The 12,032-nt window shown below is 38.2% G+C and overlaps 2 protein-coding genes across 6 annotated transcripts; both read right to left on the bottom strand.

The window, feature by feature from the left end:
* Positions 1-610: 610 nt before the first annotated feature.
* Positions 611-4,081, bottom strand: LOC137725358 (3-ketoacyl CoA thiolase 1, peroxisomal). Its single transcript, XM_068464016.2, has 14 exons — positions 3,699-4,081; positions 3,505-3,581; positions 3,280-3,364; positions 2,959-3,085; positions 2,772-2,870; positions 2,619-2,686; positions 2,433-2,540; positions 2,261-2,338; positions 2,034-2,166; positions 1,799-1,895; positions 1,412-1,535; positions 1,212-1,320; positions 995-1,078; positions 611-888 (listed from the first exon to the last, which is right to left on the bottom strand). Exons 1-14 carry the CDS (start codon positions 3,792-3,794, stop codon positions 812-814), a joined length of 1,362 nt encoding a protein of 453 aa, XP_068320117.2. The 5' UTR covers positions 3,795-4,081; the 3' UTR covers positions 611-811.
* Positions 4,082-4,972: 891 nt separating this feature from the next.
* On the bottom strand, positions 4,973-11,980 carry LOC137725615 (RAF-like serine/threonine-protein kinase 20). Of its 5 annotated transcripts, none has more exons than XM_068464365.2 (9): positions 11,740-11,980; positions 8,242-11,508; positions 8,067-8,153; positions 7,275-7,427; positions 6,809-6,972; positions 6,582-6,729; positions 5,916-6,038; positions 5,694-5,781; positions 4,973-5,497 (listed from the first exon to the last, which is right to left on the bottom strand). In XM_068464365.2, the coding sequence occupies exons 2-9, from the start codon at positions 11,095-11,097 to the stop codon at positions 5,292-5,294; spliced, it is 3,825 nt and encodes a 1,274-aa protein (XP_068320466.2). In that variant the 5' UTR covers positions 11,098-11,508; positions 11,740-11,980; the 3' UTR covers positions 4,973-5,291. The 5 variants fall into 5 exon arrangements, with proteins under 5 accessions (XP_068320466.2, XP_068320469.2, XP_068320465.2 ...); XM_068464368.2 differs by having other exon boundaries at positions 8,242-11,128; positions 11,740-11,936; XM_068464364.2 differs by having other exon boundaries at positions 8,242-11,091; positions 11,740-11,936.
* Between the last annotated feature and the right edge of the window lie 52 nt (positions 11,981-12,032).

Genomic DNA, 12,032 nt, shown 5'->3' with positions numbered 1-12,032 from the left:
CTGAACAATTAGGATTGAAGTTCCAATTTGTTTTCGAGTCCACATATCTTATCTGAATTGGTACAACCTCATCTTCATTCATCTAGGACTTTATAACCCTAGATTTACGTAATGGTTACGAATCGTTCTCAATTCTTTTTATTGTTCTTTTTTTTTTAAGTAGGTACGGTAGAGCATATCGGTACACAACATTGTGATTTAAATGCTTGAACGTTTTGTTTTGGTTTTGGGAATTTACAGAAAATATATAAACCCCTTAAAAATCAAAGTAAACGTGGAGACCAGGTCATTCAAAAGAAACATGAATTGATAAGAACAAAAACATAACAGAAAAAAAAAAAAAAAAAGCTGTGGAGCTTTATTAGGCCTGATTTGGTACTGAGATGATTCTGAAAAAAACTGGTATCAAAAAAAGCTAGGAGTTGTTTTTGTATTTGGTAAACATTCAGCTTCAGCTTTTTTTCACAGTTTTGGATGAAAAAAAGTTAAAAACAAGAAGCTACAAAACCCAGCTTTGAAAACCAGCTTTTTTTTCACATCTGTTTTACATAAAAGTTTACCAAACACTATAATACCGCTTTTTTTTTTCAAAAGTACTTTTACAAAAAAGTTTACCAAACACTCTGTTGCTTTATTTCATAGCTGCTTATTCTCACATCACAGCAGAAGCAGCTTTTTTTCAAAACACAGCAATACCAAACCAGCCCTTAATTAGGTTTCGAAATACATCCCAGTGGGGTATTTATTTTGATGAACCAACAAAATTTACCAAGATGCGCTATGTAACTTCGTTTGGCAAAATACTGTTCCTCTAGACAGCTCTAGCATTGCTTAACTCATCAACTGAGTCCCCTCTTTCAAAAACTGCAGCAGCCCCCATACCTGAGCCTGCAACAAGGACACACACACAGTCGCGTTTCTTATTCTCGTATCAAGCCCTCAATATTCTACCTTCGTTCATAGTTATATTAGACGGAAGAGCGCAAAAGGATACCTATGCACATGGAGATCACACCAAAGCGGTTATCCTTGCCACGGCGCTTCATCTCATTCAGGAGAGTTGCAACACAGCGAGCACCTAGCACACAAAAACAAATACAATATTCGCCTCAGATGACACAGTGAACGAGTAGTTGTGTCAAAACATATCAGCTTTAGTTTATTGCAGAAATTTAAGATAAGATTCTAATTTAATTCGTCAGTTCGTATACCTGTAGCACCTAAAGGATGCCCTAGAGCAAGAGCGCCTCCGTTAACATTGACTTTCTCAGGATCAAGCTCCAATTTCTTGATACAATATACATATTGAGATGCAAATGCCTAAATGAAACCAATAAAACTGCTTAGTCAAAATCTTCAAAGATAAGCTAATTCATCTTGAAGCTTACAGAAATCAATAGCAATGCATTACCTCATTTATCTCAAATAGATCTATATCATCAAGCTCAAGACCAGCAGATTTCACTGCTACCGGAATTGCAGCAGCTGGACCAACCCCCATGACAGCGGGATCCACACCAACAGCAGCAAAACTCCTGCACAGAGATCATAAAGTTGTATCCAAAGTACAAAGAAAGCTTTAGCGAATTCTTGAACATATCCATCTCAAGGAAATTAACAACATTACCAATGAAAAGAAATATTAAGAATGGATAAACCTCTACCAGCCCATCTCTCAATTTTCGGTTTCTTAATAATTAGAGTTCTTCCCTATGAATTTGCAGTATCTGTACTATAAAGTCAACTCGAGAATAGGAAGTCAAGCAATTAAATTGAACAAAAATAATCAACGGCATACCTGAAAACACCAAGAATAGGAAGTCCCTTCTGCATAGCTAAACTTCTCTTCATAAGGAGGACTGCTCCAGCACCGTCGCTCACCTGGCTAGCATTTCCTGAAAGACAAAAGCAATGAACTGATTCACAACGCTTGAAACAAGTTTAAAAAAGACGAAAAAGTTGTGTAAAATTAAACGAAGAAACTGTCCTGCATAACTAGCAGCAAGCTTTATGATAATTGAGTGACAAAATACCTGCAGTTGTAGAACCATCTCGTTTGAATGCAGGCTTTAGTTTAGCCAAATCGTTCATGTTTGCATTTGGACGGATCCCATCATCCACAGAAATTGTAACAGGCCTCTCCTCTCCAGTTTTTGGGTCCACAATCTGATGATACAAATAACCAATTACAAGAAAATAAAATACCATTTTACTTATGTAGAACTCTTCACAAATAAAGGGAGCACATTTTTATATTTACCTTAGTAGATACAGGGACAATTTCATCTTTGAATTTACCGGATGCTGCGGCTGCAGCAGCACGCCTATGTGATTCTACCTGTTCACAAACATTCATGGAATTACAGATTCAGCATTACCAGTTTATCGAACAGTTAATGCATGTTTTAACTTAAAACAGACAGAAAACTCACAGCGGCTCTGTCTTGTTCCTCCCGAGTCACACCATATCGCTCGGCAACATTTTCAGAAGTCATACCCATGGGAAGAACGCAGTCGCGTGCTTGTGCAAAGATATCCACCTATTGACAACATATATCAGTTCAAAATAACACCACGTAAACAAAACTATCAAGTAAACAAGGAGAGTTAGATTATACTTTAGGGTTAACTTTACTTAATCCGCTAATGTTGTCAACTGTCATGGACTCCAATCCAGCTGCAATGCCTGCATTCAAAAGACAGTTCAAGTCCATTGATGGAGACCACCTAGCGGCTAATTAGATGCATGCATAATCAAGAGTTTTTCTCACCAATGTCGTAATATCCTACTTTTATAGCAGCAGCTATATCAGCAACTGCCTGAAGGCCAGATGAACATTGCCTGTTAACAGTTCTAATGGGAACCGTATCTGGACAAAATCAACAAACCATCACACTATAAGCCAAACCAAACACAAAGAAGGGCCTCCAAAACATCAATTAAAGCTAAAAACTTACCTGGAAAGCCAGCATAAAACGCTGCCATCCTGCATTCAATTGCTCTAAGTGAGCCAGGTGCCAGAACTGTACCAACAACTATATCCCCCACCTCATTTGGGTTCAAATTTGTTCTCTCTATCACTGCCTGCATAAAAAGCACACCAGATGTCAATATCCAATCCCCCTTTCTATTTGTACATGCGATACTCTACTTTAAGCTAATCCAAATTGTGAGAACGAAGATTCAAACTCCGCTGCGTAGGGGTCAGGGGGTAATACATTCACAATTTGTAGAAACACATTCATTTCTCTGCAATTAAGTTGGGAACTGTATCTAACCTTTAAAACAGGCGCCAGTAAATCATCAGGCATAGTATCCTTAAAACCGCCACGCTTCGCCTTGCAAATGGCAGTCCGGTAGGCTCTATGTAACATGATTTTGCAGCAAGATTCAATAGAGAGAAGCTTTAAAGCTATCAACTTTATTACAAATTCCATACAAAGATACAAATAAGAAAAATTTAATAACTTCATCAAATCAGTTTAAAATTTTAAATTACTCACGCCACAATCACTATATCGTCTCCAAAAGCAGATGTTCTATGGTATGCAGCACTATCCCCAGCTGCACATGTTGAAGCCTAACAAACCATTTCAGAAGAAATAAATTAAAATAAAATTAAAATCAGCTGAATAATATAAAGCAAAAATATTTACAAAATTAAGAAGTGAACTGAAAAGAAAGTGGATAAACTTACAGAGAGAGCAGCAGATTCATAATCTGGAGAAGAGACGGAAGAACTGGGTCTCAAATGCTGAAGCACAACCTTCTGTCTGTTAAGTGCTTTATCCATCTCTCTCTCTCTCTCTCTCTCTCTCTCTCTCTCCCTCCTCTCTTTCTCTCTCTAGAAAATGGAATGCAGAAAGCTCTCCTTGATCAGTACAATTTGTGGAGCAGCAAAAAATATGCAACGGTTTGTGGGAATTTATAGGATTATGATTGATAAGATCGACCCTTGAAATTTCCAAGTAAGGACTTGACCAAAGCCGCCAACCCACTTAGTCAAATTGTGAAACGGAAGGGCTGATGCTACCTAATATTATACTCCGTTTCAGAAGACCACGAGTAAAGCCACCAACCACAATAATTCCCACGTTTTTCACTGAAACCAACCACAGCAAACGTGAGTGTATTTTTGCCCATCATCATTTAGTTATGATGTATGTTCGTCGTCTTATTTATTATTGTTAGATGAGTTTAAATTTTAAGATTTATGCTTATTTATTACACGAATCTGGAAATTCAAATTCATATAACGATGATAAATAGGATATTAAATATACACCAGATGATGAATAAAAATGCTTTCTAATAAACATATCCATTTTTGCTTTTTCATTCTTCTAGGAAAATACAACGAACCAACAACTGCCACGTTTTTCCACTGAGACCAAGAGTAAAATCCATTTTTGCCTTGTTCGACGAGTGATACAAGAATAAAATATGAGAAAAATTCTAAAATGTCGGCAACCAAAGGTCAACAAGAGTCCACAATTCCGTTAGTTAGGGGTATTTTCGTAATTTTAAAACGGGTCGTTACATTACGTTTGGTGGGTGTGAATCCACATGAGGCCAAAATCATTGACTCAGGGCTGCCGTGCAATTTCGTTTTCACTTCTTTCTCAAAAAATATAATTTTTTTTTCTTTTAAAGTATTATTATTAAGAGGATGGGAGGGTTCGAAATGAGGAGTTTAGATGACGCATGGGTTGGAACACAACTCAATATCTACAAAGATATTAGACCATATGTTTAATTAAAAATCGAAACTAGGGCACAATAAATAGACAACAAGCCATATATAACACAGTTAAGTACTCTTTAATTGTCTATTAGTGTCACTCCGATTCTATTTTTATTAAAAATTTATAGCCGGTTTTATTTGTACATATATCTCCTAGACGAAGAGCCATCGTCATCAAAGGTTGGTGAACGCACATTTTATAAATCAATAAGAGAAAAGGGACAAGGTAAAAGGTAAACCAGACAAAGTCCTATCATTTGATTTCTGTGTATATAATATATACATATGGACAATCGTTTCTCCAGCAAAAATACATTGACACCAAACTTAGCAGAAAAACTGTCGATCGCCTCTTCCCAGCATGCTAGTATGACCCGGTGTTATTTTACAAAAGAATAAAAAAATTATGTAGTCTCTTATCAACAGAAGAGCAAATCAATACACCGACGAATTGTGGGGATGAATTGATCGCCGTCAAAGTTTTGATCATCGACCGGAAGGGTTTCCGTTGGAGATATCATATAATTCTGGTACCTGGCAAGAATGTCAAACATTGGGCTTTATCTGGCTTGTCTGATTGCTAGGTACCTTCGCCTGAAGTGCGTTGGACATAGCTCGCAACCTGTTAGTTATCTCGGTGAATGATGGACGGATGTCAGGATCAGGTGACCAGCACTGTTCCATCAGGTTCTTCCACTCAGAATCACAACGTTCTGGAATAGGAGGTCGAAGAGTGTTCTTCACAATTCCACCTTCGTTCACAAGTTTGCAATCAGTTGAAAAATTAATATAAAAATTCGAAGTATCCATGTTGATCCTAATTCAAAGCAAGCAGGGGAAAGATATTTAAAACAGATCCAATGAGATTTTTCAGCCAACGAAATTTCTTCATTTTATTCGCCATCAGTACCGATGATATTGATAATTAGGTCCATGACATAAACTTACCAATGATGGCACCGCAATGCATATTGGCATATGGTTCCTCCCCGGTCAAGATCTCCCACATTGAAATTCCAAATGAGAAAACATCAACCTGTCAAAATTAATACCATAGCGTTAATTACAAAACAAACAATTGTCTTTGCCTTCAACATTGCTGACATATATATATATATATATATATATATATATATATATATATATATATATATATATAGTCATACTAACCTTCTCGGAAACCCGGATGCTGCTGCCATTTAATAGTTCTGGTGCCATCCAAGGAAGAGTTCCTCGCACACCACCAGATACCAAGGTATTGCGTTTGATTCTTGATAAACCAAAATCCCCAACCTAAAAGATCAATTCCCAATCATCAGCATTAAAGAAAAATCTTTTATCCAAGTCCCCAGGGAAAAAATAAAGTAATGAATGAAACATTTTGATATGTGGCTAAAATTTCACATAAAAGGTTCCACAAGGGATACAAAAAGGGGTGTGCTATCCACACACCTCTTTTTACTTCTTACACACCCTTTGTTAATTTCTGTCCTTTGATCTTCTTCAACTCATCCTATCTGACGGCCGAAAATTAAAAAGGTGTGTGAGAAGTAAAAAAAGGTGTGTGGATATCACACCCCATACAAAAATGATCACTTTCTGACTTCTACCCTCCATTTAAGAGAAAAGAAAACTCCCACTGGATCTACCCAATTGCATCAGCCGGGAAACTTTTGGCACCATAATAGTCAACCTAGTTTTATAAAATTTCCCAATTCCGCTTTAAGGAATTTCAAGGTCTCCGGAATTGTATAAGGACTACAAAGAAAAATGCTTTCTAATAAAGAGCTTTTATGTCAATCCCTGAACATGAAACTTGGTTCCAGATTAACTTACCTTGCATATAGGTCGTTGAGGATCCCTCAAGTTGACTAGCAGATTGTCACACTTTAAATCAAAATGGACAATATTCTTTGAATGCAAGTATTCCATGCCAAATGCTGCATCCATGGCAATTATAAGCTTTCTACGACGGTCAAGTGATCTGCATAGGAATTCCATGTTCTAAGATATACATAAAAACTTTAAGAAGCAAAAAGGAAAAGAAATGATAGAAAAATTACCTATCCTTTTTTAGTAGGGCATGCCTCAGTGATCCATTCACCATGTACTCAGTTACAGTTGCCAACGTTCCTCCAGCTCCATCAGGTACTACTCCATAGAATGCAACCACATTTGGATGATGGAGAGCTGAAAGGATTTGCGCCTCTCTCCAGAAGTCTTTTGTCTAATACAAGCCAAATGAACAATCAACTTCACATGTGTGTCAAATGAAAATTACAAATATTCGCAGAAATTTACAGATTGTCCATAAGGTACACAGTATTTTCCAGATAAAAATGATACACTTGTTTGAAGGCAGAAGGTGTATGTTATAATAGATGCTAGAAGCCACAGAATGTCATATTACTCAAACATTTAATGTCACGAGTTATTGTCAATAAAACAACCACAGATGTTAACTTTTCTCAACACCAACTGTGCAGGTACTGGGAAAAATAACAAAACAAATTTGTTCAGGAAACCCACCAGTCGGTCTTGCTCTGATGATCTTCCTGCAAAACAGCTCTTTTTTATTCGCTTTATAGCAACATCTGTTCCCCGCCATTTTCCATGATAAACAGTTCCATATGTACCAGATCCTAATTCCCTTAATTCTTCAAGATCAGCATTTTTTATAATCTGGATCACATTTAGAAAATTCAGTTGCATAAAGAAATTGAACTTTCGTAAATTCCCAAAAAAATGCTGGAAACTGATCTATTTACAAATCAGAGAGCATTTTAGTAATACTATTATCTCAAGGAGCGACACAATGCTACTATCTACACACATATGAGAAGTTTACAAGCACATGAGTGATTGTTGTCTGCACCACACATCCCATTGTTATCAGTGAAAAAATCTCTCCATACAGACTACATATCTATGCTCTTAAGAGGAAAGAGGAGCAAGAGCCATCTGTTCTCATTAGGGATTTAGGAGACTCGAGAAACATTGAAATGAGAATCATTGCATTTACCAAGAGACAATCCCATCATATATAATCATCAGATGCTATACTTTTTCAAGGGAATTTAAAAAACAATGAACTCTTTCTTCTTTGAAGAAATAAATGATCAGACCTTTCAATTAATACAAGGATTGGTATCCTCAAAATTGACCCACAGCAAGAAACCTCTTCAAGAATTTTTTTTTATATATAGAATGCTGCAACATAAGCTGGCAGCAGCGGGGACTCCAGTCAGCAGATGTAAACTTGTGTACTATAATAAACAAAAACATGTTCCAAACAAGAAACTTAAGACATCAGCGGAATACCTGCAAGCCATAGATGCTGGCTTCCATTTCAGCAATCATTGCATCACTAAATGATTCATTTTTGTCTTCTTCATCAGCCTTATCATCCTACAAATAACGCAAACAGTAATTCAAAGTTCAAATCTACAAGTATATACATAACTTGCAAATCAGATACAAACTTCATCAATTTTACCTCATACTCAGACTCTTCATTGACGCTCTCCACCTCTGTTGCAGTTGGAGATATGAGATCAACAACAGGTTCGTCCACAGCATATGGGGAAACTGGTGATGAAGACTGAATGCCAGAAGTAATACCGTTCGTTATGTCTTCCACAATTTTCACTGACTCCAACTGTTTTTTATCATTCCTCATTGTTGGGGGTTTTGTTGGTGCCAAACTAACATCTTCGACATTTGAGCTCAACTTCTCAGCATTCTTATCAGGGTAATTTACAAAGTCATCATCAAGAAGAGAGACCTGTCTTTTAAACACAACATCTTGGACTGGCTTATGCAACACCATGTGGTCACTCTTTTCCAGTACAGGATCATGAAGAACTGTAACTGGGTGCACATGTGCAGAGTTCATATGCAGGGGTTCTTGGAAACGCATATCCTTTTGACTTGCAACAAGTTCTGGTCGTGCAGGCTCATGGGAAACTTGGCCATTGGACAACCCTGAGATGAGATCAGCCAAAGAATTTTCATCACGAGAATGCTGTTTAGTACTTGGAAATATGCCTGCAACTTCAGAATTCCTGGCCCCTGAAACATCATGTCCTTTTTCACCACTAGGCATCACTGCCAAAGCACAGTCCTGATCATTGGCAGTTCTTTGACTCGTGACAAGAAGATCGGCAGGGCTTTTGTCACCCTGGAAGCTTTGTGAATCCTCCACCTTCTTGTTTACCAACGGTTGTAAATTAATTGCTGCAGGAACAACCCCAGCGGCAAAAGTAGATGATGGTTTGGGGATTATATTAGGAAATCCATTCCGATAATCAACTTCAGTGGCAGGTGATCTTGTCCCATAAAGGGTTTCATCTTGATGTAAGAAAGGATCCTTTTGATTGACCTTCTTCGTCTGCTCCAAAGTCAAAGAATCTTTCTGTTTAGCTGTCCGGCATTTTTCATGAAAATCATTACATTTGGGAGAATCTTCATTCCTGCCCAGTGATTCTAAACATGGAGATGAATTCGGCAAATCCAGTCTGCTGCGCAATCCTATCGACTCCGTACCATGTAACTGATTGTGTAACCTAGGATTCAAAGATTCAATATTGTCACGCAGTAGAGTCGGCTTTTCTTGAGAAATAACTGAGTTTAGCAGCAATGATGATTGAGCCTTTGCAAAAATTAAGGGGGACGGTGGGCTTATTCCTTCTTGTGAACAATATACAGACCTCCTTCCATTCTCTTGCAGTTTTGAATCAGAATATGCATGATGCATGCCAGGATGACAATTAACGTAATCATTAGATCCTGACAACATATTCTTTGAATCTTCTTGGTGTGAGACAAGCTCAGGAGAGAATATTCTTTCCTTCTGCACTGGCCTCTCATGGGAGAATCCATCAAAATCACCAACATTTTGACCGACAACTAAAGTAGACATGGGATCTTTGCTGGGATTGTGGTTGAGACTATGTCCTCCATGGTATAGGCCCAGATGTCCATCATCAGCTTGCTTACAAGGGCGGTGATAATCCATAAGAGTTACTGCCCCCTGTGGATGAATTTTATAACCTTCCGTGCTATTGCTGGAGTTATCTTGTGGTGGTTGAGCACTTATAAAAGAACTGCTACTCTCATTACTGCCCTGGCATGAGTTTAGACCATGTGATTGTAAATGAACACCCTTGGAATCTCCTTGCTGATGCAGAATGGGAGAAAAGGAAGACTGAATGGGAGACCGAGTCATATCCTGGGGTTCACTTAAATTTTGATTAGGATGCAAAGCTTTAAAATCACTCCTAATTTCCATAGGGAATAGGACAGTCTTGGTTCCCTGTTGACTTGCTTCAGTAGTCGAATTCTTACCTCCAATGTTTTTCCTAGGACTAGGATCTATCATGCCATTTACAGCTGCAACATATTGGTAATCAGGGTTACTTTGATGTATGCTATCTGCCTCAAAGGAAGATGTGTTTTCAGATTCACCTAACGGAATCAAAAAGATTCGAGGTCTCTGAGAACCCTCATGCCTTTCGAGGCCATGGTACTCCTCTATCATATTTTGAAGATCTTCATCAGAAGAAACGGATATAAGAGCATCAAGATCCTCGCTTGGGAGCTGGTACTTGATTGTATGAGGTTGGTTGCAAAAACTGAAAGTTTTCTTCACAAGCTCTTCCCATGAAATACTTTTCCTGAAGGAAATAATGCGCGTCTCCCCCCCAACATATCTGAGTTTCCCATCGCTAGGCCTGGGCAAAATTTTTCCACCAAAACTGCAAAGAAACTTCATCTTCCCAGATTGAGAACCATCCAATGCTCCTGAACCATTAACAGTGTTGGAATGATGGGACTCAGACATATACATAGGTAAGGCAGTTGGTCCAAACCCAGCTCTGTCAACGTTCAGTTCTCCAAAAGCCTTCCTTGATCCTTGTCCGCTATCAACCTCCTCCCTGTTGCATCTGCCTAACTTGTCAAGACAAGCCTCGCTTTCAATATCTTTACTGGACCCTTTTGCTGAGATAAAGTCAGACGTATCAGATGCACACTCGGAATCCATTCTCCTCAACCCCAGAAGATCAGTAAGATCCTGATATCCCAGCCGATTATTCTGATTATAATTCAACCCAACCCCATTTTCGCGATTCTCAACCATATCAGTCACAGCAGGAACTCTTCTCGCTGCAGAACGATCCTGAAGAAACTCCATAGAAAATTCCTCACCTGTCTGTACAGAAACATTCTTATGTACATTCTTTACTGTGTTTGGGACAACAAAAGTCGCTTCTTTCTGGATCCATTGACCTGATGTGCCAGGCACCTCATTGGTCATGGTATCAAACAAGTGCTTGGACATACTTAGCTGCATACGAATGATCACTCAGCTACCAGAAACTCTCCTTCAAAGTGACAAGTTAAGACCAGGCATACAAGTCACTCTTCATACCAAAAAAAACTTCTACTCTAATACTTCTTTTTCCATTACAACGAATCCTTTGGCAAAAACCACAATCAAATTCAGAAATCATGTACATTATCTCCCTATACTTCCATAATCAAATAATAATATAGTATCTCTATGATCAAATCACCAAACTGAAACCGCGAAACTCCACCCATCTATACAGAAAAAAGAATCCCACTACCTATATGTATTTTATTCAATTTCAACATATCTAATCACAAACACGAAAGGAATTATCATTCGCATGCTGGACTAGAAGAAGCTGAGACCATCCAACAAGAACAAACACAACTTCCCCTAATAATCCATCATTTCCTGCACAGTCACAGATCCAGAACACAATTTCCCTAAGAACCCATCATTTAAAACAATCCCATGTCATCCAAATTACAATCAACATGTTGAAACTAGAGCTAAGCAGATCAAATACAGAACAAATTCCAAGCGGGCATGCTTAAAACTGAGATGGGTACCGATCAAAATCCAAAACAAAAAAATGGAAAAGGCAAACAGAACTGGAGATAAAAATTTGAAATTTTAGAGTACCTGTGTGTTGCAGCTGGGTTTGGGGAGCTGGGAAGCTGTCATTTGTGTGAGGGGAGGGAAGGAGGAAGAGAAAATTGGGGGAATTGGGGAAAATTGAGGGATTTGGATTTTGGAGAGATGAAAAGGGAGCGTGGCTTACGGCTACAGGTTCAATCTCGGGCGTCGGAGAGCGACATTGCCGAGAATTAAGCGGCATCGACCCGCACGCGGTATTGCCTTTCCATATATTGTTAATTAGTTTATTATTATTTTATTAATTTCTTTGATTTGAATATTCACTCTATCCTAAGTGG

The sequence above is a fragment of the Pyrus communis genome, chromosome 5, assembly GCF_041283825.1.
Source record: "Pyrus communis isolate YQ-2024b chromosome 5, ASM4128382v1, whole genome shotgun sequence".
In the NCBI taxonomy this organism is placed as follows: Eukaryota; Viridiplantae; Streptophyta; class Magnoliopsida; order Rosales; family Rosaceae; genus Pyrus; species Pyrus communis.
This window is presented reverse-complemented; position numbering and strand designations above follow the sequence as displayed.

What these genes read in the sequence shown, in the direction of transcription:
- LOC137725358 (XM_068464016.2), bottom strand. Translation starts at nt 3,794, where the DNA reads ATGGATAAAGCACTTAACAGACAGAAGGTTGTGCTTCAGCATTTGAGA. An exon ending in GACGATATAGTGATTGTGGC is followed by an intron (nt 3,365 to 3,504) that starts GTGAGTAATTTA and finishes CATGTTACATAG; the next exon opens with AGCCTACCGGACTGCCATTT. An exon ending in AGGAACAAGACAGAGCCGCT is followed by an intron (nt 2,339 to 2,432) that starts GTGAGTTTTCTG and finishes GTTTGTGAACAG; the next exon opens with GTAGAATCACATAGGCGTGC.
- LOC137725615 (XM_068464364.2), bottom strand. Translation starts at nt 11,781, where the DNA reads ATGACAGCTTCCCAGCTCCCCAAACCCAGCTGCAACACACAG. An exon ending in ATGAAGAGTCTGAGTATGAG is followed by an intron (nt 8,154 to 8,241) that starts GTAAAATTGATG and finishes CGTTATTTGTAG; the next exon opens with GATGATAAGGCTGATGAAGA. An exon ending in GCCCTACTAAAAAAGGATAG is followed by an intron (nt 6,730 to 6,808) that starts GTAATTTTTCTA and finishes ATTCCTATGCAG; the next exon opens with ATCACTTGACCGTCGTAGAA.